At 40.2% G+C, this 10,225-nt stretch overlaps 1 protein-coding gene across 1 annotated transcript; it reads right to left on the bottom strand.

The window, feature by feature from the left end:
* Positions 1-829: 829 nt before the first annotated feature.
* pfkmb (phosphofructokinase, muscle b) lies at positions 830-8,550 on the bottom strand. Its single transcript, XM_067587528.1, has 22 exons — positions 8,342-8,550; positions 6,854-6,927; positions 6,295-6,372; positions 5,473-5,662; positions 5,216-5,381; positions 5,087-5,131; positions 4,652-4,760; positions 4,457-4,552; positions 4,274-4,366; positions 4,051-4,176; positions 3,798-3,862; positions 3,640-3,703; positions 3,387-3,533; positions 3,187-3,257; positions 2,966-3,053; positions 2,677-2,829; positions 2,404-2,568; positions 2,243-2,304; positions 2,044-2,155; positions 1,843-1,942; positions 1,645-1,750; positions 830-1,130 (listed from the first exon to the last, which is right to left on the bottom strand). The coding sequence occupies exons 1-22, from the start codon at positions 8,424-8,426 to the stop codon at positions 989-991; spliced, it is 2,337 nt and encodes a 778-aa protein (XP_067443629.1). The 5' UTR covers positions 8,427-8,550; the 3' UTR covers positions 830-988.
* Between the last annotated feature and the right edge of the window lie 1,675 nt (positions 8,551-10,225).

Below are 10,225 nucleotides of genomic sequence, written 5' to 3'. Positions count from 1 at the left end.
ACATTTTCCACTAGAGGGCACAGGTCCACACTTCTCCACTTGGTCTACAGCAGACAACTCCTTCAACATTTATTGTTTTAACAATGTAGAAATAGATTAAAGGGGGCAGCTGGTTGTAGGATAATTATTAAAAGTGTTTTTCCAGTAGACATATAACAAGCTTTAAGACATTTTACTGGCAACAAACACTTTAAATAACCCATCTGCATTTTTTATTGCTCTGAGTAATTCATATAATTTTTAATCTTAAACATTAGGCCTTTGTGGATGATATTCAATTGAGTCTCTCCTTTTACACTAATTAAACTGAACAGATGTTTCAAAGTGCCACACATAGCTTGAAAAAGTCTTGGTCACGATCCCGTTAACTTTGAGTAAGCTTGCAACTTTGTGAAGATTTCTAGTGCCAAAGCCTGAGACGATGAAAACTGCAGCTCTGATACAGTGATCTACAGAAGCACTGTAGGACACATTGCATGATGAGAACCCTGATTTCTCTTTAAGAGTGTGTATAGTTGACATACCAATTGAGAAAAATATTGCAAAAAGGTTCAAATATGGTAAAACCTTATTGTGGCTTTGTTTTAGTGGATTAGAATTGGATGTTAGAAATGGTCATGAAATGATTCTCCAGTTTAGGCAGGTTGCTTTGGATGAATATAGAGAGACAGAAAGTAGGGGAGCCGTACAAGTGGTGTGGTGCAAATAACTGAAATGGGAAAAGAGCTTCTGTGATGGGAGACAGCCCTGAAATACCAGACTGCAGCATAAAAATACAGTCAGTTTCTACATCATAACGTAATGTTTTCTGTAAAAACAAATACCTGTATTCATTTTAAAGGTTTATTGTGAGACTTGCTGTTTGTTTTGATCATATAATTATTATCTTTATTAATATTGCACTTGTCAGAGACAGAGTTTACAAAGTGCTTTGAAAAGAAGACAGGTCACATCAAGTCCTGATAGCAGTAATAAATACATGAAAAAGCTAATGATGAACTAAGCCTCTCTTCTTGATGACGTGTTCCATTGCAGCCTTTTCAGAAGTGTCCAAGTCGATCTTGTACTTGGCCAGGACCTTTAGGATGGGCCTCAGCCTAAGCCACCACTGTTCCAATGGAAGACGATGTCTGCAGAGGAAAAACGTGTGTTAGCACAAAAAGGGAAATGAAAACAAGAACTAAATTCTCAAAGCTTAGGGAGTCAAATAATTCATGTTAAGTATTTTAATTAAAGCTGCATTAAATAATTTCTGACCACAAATGGGCAGAAAGCAAGTGGCTTTAAACTTCAGAGTTGACATGTTTGCATACAACTGTATATGTACACTTACAGTATGTACAACAAAAGCAACACTGGCATTCATTGGAGTTCTCTTCCTTGCTATTTACTGATGTTTTAACCCTGGTTACTAACTCTTTCAAATGATGTCTTTTGCGTACTGGCTGTGGTATTTATATCGACTATTTTTTCTCTGGTTACATTAGTTTGGCAAATCCAAACAATTAATTGAAAGCTACATACAAGGAGTCAGTACATTTCACATGTAAAAGACATTGTCTGAGTCAGAGTCTGAGTAAATGCAGAGCAGTGCAGAAGACAATATGAGACCAGAAAATAAACTGAAAACATAGAAAGTCTTACTCAAAGTCAGTTTGGTCTTTAAGATCTGCTAGAGGCTGGAAGACCAAAGCTCTCTTCTTCATGCCCAGCACACAAGCTGAATCTGCAGAATTGGCAAAGATGCGACCTGGAAGTTTGAGGTTAAAGATAGATTAGCACAGAGAGCACAGGAGATAATCAGGCCACAATTCTATACAACATTTCGTCCTTTGTCGTTACCATGTCTGTAGCACTCCTTCAGCTTGTCAGTCAGCCACAGGACAGCCTTGACTCCCATCTTGGTGGCAAAATTCCTGTCGAAGGGGCTTGGTACTCCACCCTAATCAAAGAAATGGTTTCGTTGTATTTATGGAACTGAATAGAGGTGGAAAATATTGAATCTGTGCACAACAAACAGATGATCTGCATCTAATGGCATACCTGCTGCATATGTCCAAGTACATTCTTCCTGCAGTCAAACACACCCTTGCCCTCCTCTGAGTACAGGTTGTAAATAAAATCTGTCGTGTAGTGGGCATTGCAATTCTCATTTCTGAAAAAAGAAAGAGCTATGAACCTCCAGTGAAAAGTGAAATGGTGATTCTGTTCAGAAAAGAAATAATGCAAAATTCCCACAAACCTCAGAATGAGTCCTCTCTTCACTGTGGTTTTCATCTTCTCCACCAGATGCTGCACATTCATCTACAAACAAATAAACATTGAGTTCCGAAACATCCATCCATCACTGATGCATGGGAACACTTAGCTTTCACTTTTGTTTGTAAATTCATAAGCTCAGACCTCTAGCTCTTTAATGTTCATAGGATCCTCATAGACGTAAGCAGCATCAGCTCCAGATGCCAAGCCGGCCATGGTAGCCAGGTAGCCGCAGTATCCTCCCATAGTCTCAACAATGAACACTCTGCGCTTGGTGCCAGCAGCAGATTGCTTGATCCTGTCGCATGTCTGAAGGGGACAAAGAGAAAAAAGAAAGAGGCACATTATAGTAACTAGTCACTTAATTTTTAAATGACTGTTAGATTGTCTGTTTTTTGTGTTCTGTGAGAATTTTACCATGGTTATGGTGTTAAGAGCAGTGTCAGCGCCAATACTGAAGTCAGATCCAGGGACGTTGTTAGAGACAGTAGCAGGAACAATGACAAGGGGAACACACAGTTCCTCATACTTCTCTCTAGCCTGCACCATCTCCAGACCGCCAACATATGCCTGGTGAAAACAGGAAGGAGGAAATTAGTAAAATGCCAACAAGTGCCTTTTATTTATATGTTTGGTTTTAGTGTGAGAGCTGTGTAATGGACTGATACACCAGCAACATGATCAGAGTCTCTATACTGCTGCTTACCTCAAAGCCTCCAATAATGACGATAGCATGAATGTTGTACTTAGCAATACTCATACTGATCTCCTCCATTAAATCATTTGGCTTGGTTCTTCATAAAAGGAAAAAACATCAGAAATTACACCTGTTCAGTGTTCACTTGGGTCAATGTACATTTAAAAACATTGAAACATGTACTGTTGTTATTGTACCGATCAGCAGAGTGCTCAATTTAAATATCTCACCTCTTTGTGCCCAGATTGGAGCCCCCCTTTCCGGTCCATCCTGCCACTGCAGACCAAGTCATGGGCTTGATCTGTTCAGGGAAAGGATGTGTGTTCTGACAAGCTCTTCCACATGTGTAAACTATGGATGAATGTGGTAAAACTATCATGAAAGTAAAAGCCTTTCAGTTTTTTTTTATGCGTGTGTTACTAGAATTTACCTTTCCATGAGCCAAACCATCGAAGCCGTCGTGCACTGCCAGCATCTGATGGCCCTGGAGGAGCCCGATCCTGACAGCGGAACGAACTGCAGCGTTCATTCCAGCGCATGGAGCACCCACGTTCAGTATAGCAATGTTGATATTGCTCTGGCAAGGGAAAATTTGACATTTGTCAGAATAAATATATTTTCCACTGGGGCATATTAACTGAGAGACAGTTATAAGACAGTACAAATATACAGTAGTTCCTGACCTTTGTATCTGGGGGGCGCACGTGAGCCAGCATTTTATAGGTGTTCCAGTTGTTCTCAAAGCTCCTGTTGTCAAAAGTGAGCAGACACGTACAGACATTTAAAACTCGACACAACAGTTGAGATTTTGAAATGTTTAAGACAAAAGTGCATGCCTCACTTTCCCCTGAGCTTCACCGCATCGTCAAACCTCTTTTCACTCATGGCTGTGGTGACATCTTTTGTCTGACATGTAAGAAAGTGAGAGGACAAAGACGAAACTGAGAATTTAATCAGAATATTATGAATTATGGTGCTTTAGTGTACTGGGAGAGCTCAACAAACCTCTCAAAGTTGATGTCATGATGCATATTTTTACACTGCAGAAATTGTGTGTTGTATTAATATTTACTTTATGGAACAGATAGATTTACCACTTGCACACACTCCATCAGAGGCAGCCTGACAGCCATGTTTCCAGACAAGCTGACCACACATGCAGGAGTCTCTGGCGTGGCCTCTAGCAGAGCCATTACAGCCTCCACACCCATCCTGCTGGCCTAAATAACATAAATGAGAAACAGGGGCTCAGAGAAGCAGTTAAGATCAATTTATGAATATTTAAAAGGTTTATAGATGGAGCCATTGAGCAATTACCAGGATTCTGTCAAAGGCTGAGGGAGTTCCACCTCTCTGCACATGGCCCAGGATGGTGGTTCGGGTGTCGACGCCAAGGCTCTTTGTTACCAGCTGGACAGAGACATTATGAGTTTATGAGCAGTCTAATATGACTGGAACCTCTCCAATGTGCTTGTGTGTTACAGCATTGCTATTACTGACCTCTTTGACATCGTCACAGGTGATAGGTTGACCCTGGCGGTTAATTGCTCCCTCCGCAATAATGAGGATATTCAAACGGGAGCCACGGTCTCTTTGCTGTGAGGGACACAATAAGCTGGCAGATCAATATGCAGACTTTTTTTTGAAGCCGAAATGATGTCAAATTAAAGTGATGTTGCAGGGCAAGACATTTACCGCCATCAGTCTTCTGCACAGATGCTCCTCCCATCCATCCTCTGGGGGCATCTCTGGGATAAATACCCAATCAGCACCACAAGCCAGAGCTGTCACCAAAGCCAGGTAGCTGTAGGTGAAGGATCATAAGTTGAAACAGCCTCTGGAACACTGACACTGAATTAAGAATGGACTTAAAGTTACAGAGAAATAGAAGTGTTTTGATGTTGTTTATAATACTTTATCAAACAAACTGCATCACATTATGATTTACAGTGCATCATATTAGAGGTGGATATTAACAATCTATCAATCTATCAATAACAATCTATGTTGCACCTAGAAAAGGGATAACATGAGGCAGTCAATTGCAAGGCCACTATGTTAAATATTAGTGTACTATGATTGAATATAGACAAACACACCTTTATGACTCCCAACCCGGGCTGTACTCACCCACAGTGCCTGCCCATTACCTCCAGGATGAAGGTCCTCTGGTGACTGCAGAAAGACACATTTTAAGTCACGAGTGTTGAAATGGCAGGTCTGTCCATCACATAAATGTATAAATGCCTGTATGTATACCTCTGTGCTGTAGTAGTGATGGCGTCCACTATCTCAATGATGCGATGTAGAGCAGAGTCTGTGCCAATGGTCATGTCAGTGCCACAGAAGTCGTTGTCGATGGAGCCCACCATGCCAACGATGTTGAGGTGGGAGGAAGTCTTGGCCTCACTTGCCGTGATTTTACCTGAGCACAGATTAAAATGGCAACGCTCTCAGATACATTCATCAATATGCTTAAACAGAAACAATGATTTTTTGGGGGTCAGGACTCTCACCAGTTTTGAGCAAGTCCGCCACCAGCTCACTCCACTCTGAACGGAACTGGTTGGCACCTGTCAAACTGCCATCACCTCCAATAACACACAGGTTGGTGATGCCTAGCTTGACCAGGTTACAGGCAGCCTTGGTGCGCCCTTCCTTGTTGCGGAAGTCCATACAACGGGCACTACCAATCACAGTTCCACCCTGATGTCAAGCAAGAAAGGAAGGGTTTCAGTACCAAACAATATTCACAAGAAGGCAGATCAGGAGAATGGTGGCATTATCTAAAACCCAACTGCTCATGTCTAAGGCCCATTAATGCCCATGGAATGCTCTACCTGATGAGCAGCGATCTATAAAAACTATATCTACATTTAAAGCTAAGCTCAAAACCTTCCTGTTTTCTCAGGCCTATGAACAGTGTTAATGTGTGTGTGTGTGTGTGTAGGTATTGTGGGTATGTATAAATATATGTTGTTTCTTTATTATTATTATCATTATTACTGTTATACCACTGCGTTGCATATGCTTAATGTTTTTATGTTTCTTTTAAAAGTAAAGCACAGTGAGTTTCTTTGTAATGAAATGTGCTCTATAAATAAAGCTGCCTTGACTTGCCATTAAGTCTTGCTATTTAATGAACCTTGGCATTTAAATGACCGTTTGACCTACAGAACTGCACTGCAGAGGCTAAAGGGTTGCTAAAGTTACACAGATCCTCCATCCCACTCACAAAAAAGGCTAGACGGTGACCCACTGAGTCACGAATTAAAAAACAAGGTGGAGATGATAAGCGTGTAGTGAAATATGCTTTACATCCTCATGCTTGTTCTCACCAGCTGCAGCATCATTGACACACTTTCCCATGTAGCGGGGCGAATATTGTCTCCTCCATCCACCAGACCCTGGTAACCCTGTCAACAAACAGACACACAGCACCATATCACTTCCTTGAAGTCTTGAGTCATCGCTGGAGGAGAGCCTGATGTTCAATGACACAGGCATATTTTTACTCTGGCAAATACTTCTGTTTCAGCCCCACAACTGTTTTGTTTGTTATATTGTTATTTACTCGTTATTTATAAGGTTGATTTTGTGTACAGGAAATGTGGGAGTGCGGAAACAATTGAAAGCAGATATTGTAATTGATTAATTGTCATTTGTCGAGCAAAAATACAAATCATGCGCTGGTTCCAGCTTCTTAGTGGGGATAATTTGTTGCTTTTACTTGTTTATATAATTGTAAATTGAACAACCTTTGGGTTTCGGATTGTTGGGCAGACAAAGTAACTCATTTGAAGATGTCGCCTGGGGCGCTGTTTTTCACAATTTTTTATATTTATTTTGAGTTTGAACAGATTAAATGATTAATTTAATAATAGAAAAAGTATTTACCTCATGGACAAAATACACCTTGGCTCCAGTGTAAAGTCCCACGCGAACTGTGGCCCTCACAGCTGCATTCATACCTGTAGACACAGTGTGTGTTTATGTGCATTAGCCCTTATACTTTTATTTATTTATTTTTCTTTTTTAACATTTATATTTGCATTTAAAAATGCATATAAACATAATATATAAAATTATATGAGGTTTTAAATGACACTGATGTTGAACTATTTGTGCATTGAATACGATTAGCATTTCCTTTTTTAGACTTTAGCTTTTGCTTTAACCTGGTTCTGCAGCTGCTGAACACCAGATGGGTGCAACAACATCACAATCTTAAGGTGAAGAAAAATGATAAAACAACACTATGGTGCCCTTTCATTTTACTGCAGTTTTATTGTAAAGGTAAACAGTAAAATTATTTAAAAAAAAAAGTGGTACTGGTGAGTTTGTATTGCAGGAAAGGCAGCTGCACACTCTCAGCAACTGGGGGGGGGGGGTTGCTTAAAAGGACAAGATGTTAACTTTGAAGGTGCCAAGAGCTTCTCCACTTACAGTGTAAAGGAGAAGAGGAGAGAGAGGAAGAGCAGGACAGCCCGCGCACTCTCACCTCACCGCTTTACAAACACATGACAGAAAGGTCATTCCTCTAAAATTAGCCCCCATAACACATACAGAGTTAAGAGCAAGAGGGAGGAGAAGACGAAGAAACTTGGACTAAAGGATATAAAGATATCTAGAAAGGTAAGGTTGCAATGAGTAATGAGAGTGAAAAAGAAAAGTGAGTGTGAGAAAAGAAGTGTGAGAGGTTGACAGTTTTACATTTACACACACGTCTTAAGGTAGGGCAGAAACACAGACAGACGCTGTCTCACACGTTCACACAACAGGGTTGTGTGGGGTCACTGACACACTTCCCAAAGGTCACAGTGGAGATAGTCCTCATCGAGTTAAAGGTCAGGGGGAGAGTCTGTCTCCCTCTGTGGGCCTAGCAGCTCTAGGTGAAAGAATTTTCCCTAAGTTAACTCTATGAGATAGTTAAGATAACTCTGTTCTGGTATAGAAAATCATTTAAGTATTTTGATCAGTTATAAAAATATTATCAGTCATATTTGATATAAAAGAGAGCTGCAAACATGATTGAATGCAGCAGTAAAGAAGTGGCTAGACTTTCCTAAAGAGCAGTGTCATTTAGGATGTTAACAAGGTTGGAGACTGATGATATACCTGCAGTATGTTGGTTTATACAGGTTACTTATCAGTGACAATCAATTATCATTCCAAAGCAATCAAATGTTGGCCTCCAGACAAACTGGTTTCTAACTCATTACACATCTCAAATACTTTTTTTAATTCGTAAAACACCCTGTTGTTGAATATACTGACTTCTCACACAGCAGGTCCTCTAAACTACCTGCTGAGGCAAACAAATATCAGACATGCCCTGCTTTGGCACTCCACACTCACATATCACCCTGGAAACCCTCCACTTACCTTGGGCATCTCCTCCGGAGGTCAGCACGGCAATTGCCCGACCCACACCCATCTTGGTGTGGTCGACTGGAGTTGTTTGCGCCATGGTCCTGGACCTGAAGGTGGCTGACAGAAAGAGGCCTTGAGTGTAAAAACCTACTACACTCTACTGAACTGTGTGGGGCACGGGGAGCCTCTAACACAGCTCGCCTGCTGTGGAAAGTAATAGCAGTTGCAAGTGCACAGCTTAACTATCCTCTTGGCAGACGTCATGGCACACGTGGTTGCGCAAACACATTTAGATACACAGACATACCTAGTGCCTATTAAAAGTATTCAACCTGCCTCACCCACTTGTAATTTTTTACATTTTACACATTAAATCACAGTGGAGGTAATTATGTTTTTCCACACTAATCATCAGAAAATACACTTCAATGTCAAAGTGACATCTTACAAATACAAATATCTGCAAAATCATCTAAATTAAGTTCAAATACTACACAGTAATAATCAACTGTATCAGCAATTTTCAAGTTCTGCTTAGATTGAAGTCTGGACTATAACCCCTCCAGGACTTAAATATTGTTCTTTTTAAGCCACCCTAGTGTCTTGGAAATTTTGTTGTATACTGTCTCAAATTTTTACTTTTTAATTACATTATTAGATTAATTTGAAATGTTTCTTTGTTGTCATGATGTAGTTTCTTTTTTTGTTTTTTTCTTTTGCCAGAAATGTTACTAACAAGCTGTTAGCTATTGGACTTGTGTGGTGTGTGTGTGTGTGTGTGTGTGTGTGTGTGTGTGTTTGGTAGGACTCTGATGCAGTAGGTGTACGATTTAAAACATCGCCCATGTCTCCAGTCAGCTTATTAAAACAACTGATCACTTCAGTGATTCAGATGTGTTATGGTCAAGGGGGCGAATATGCAAACAGTTTTCTAATTTAGATCAATTTATTTATTTTGTGTTTGTCTTTTAATAAATTACATTTATCTTTTATGATTGTTTAATAAAATGCTAATTACATCCACTGTGATTCAATATTGCAGCTATCTGATCCATATTTATACCACCATCTGCCATCACAGCAACAGCAAGTAAATCAGTTCTGCACAGCAGCAAATATACACCGGGTTCTGGCACTGCTATTAAATACATTATTAGTCAGTAATCTCTGAGAGTGAAGTTTAGCTTTTCATTTACCACTGTCCCATTAGAGACCACATATTCTACTTATTCAAACTGATATTGATAGTCCTTTAATTTCACTCCAGTTTACCAGTATGCCTCGCTGAATCAGAGCTCAAGGATGTCTCACCTTGATATTCAGATGTGGGGGGGTCATCACCACCTGTGGAGGGAGAACCATATTACGTTAACCAAAAGATCCAGCCTCATCTGCACCTTGTTTGTGTATGACTATATTGTGCAGCTGATTGACTCCTAGGAACAAACCAGTATGTTACTCACATGAAAACCCCTCTCTACCAGAGACAAACTGCTCAAGCATTATTCCTCAGCATTTACACTTTGTTTACATCCTTTATCTATACATGGCAGGATAGTTCACTCCCACTGGCCTAATCTTGTTTTTTGCTATGAGCCATATGCTGATTGGCTGGTTAAAGATGTCATACTGAGGAGAAAGAACATAAACATACATGTTTTGAAGAGTGGCCCCTCCTGAATTTAGCAATTCAGATATGTCTAGTTCAATACAGCCTGCAAGTATATGAAATTGGTTGCACACCAACAGGACCTCTGGGTATTTTATAAATTGATGCCTCCCACTCACAAAGCCTATAATTTACACAACAATTTGTACTTGTTTGTAGTTTCTCAGCGTAAGTAATTTCTGTGTGGAGGAAATTCAACCCCCAAAGCCCCAGATGACACTGCTGTC

The sequence above is a fragment of the Thunnus thynnus genome, chromosome 4 (assembly GCF_963924715.1).
Source record: "Thunnus thynnus chromosome 4, fThuThy2.1, whole genome shotgun sequence".
Classification (NCBI taxonomy): domain Eukaryota; kingdom Metazoa; phylum Chordata; class Actinopteri; order Scombriformes; family Scombridae; genus Thunnus; species Thunnus thynnus.
Note: the sequence above shows the minus strand (reverse complement) of the source record. Positions and strands in the feature narration are given on the sequence as shown.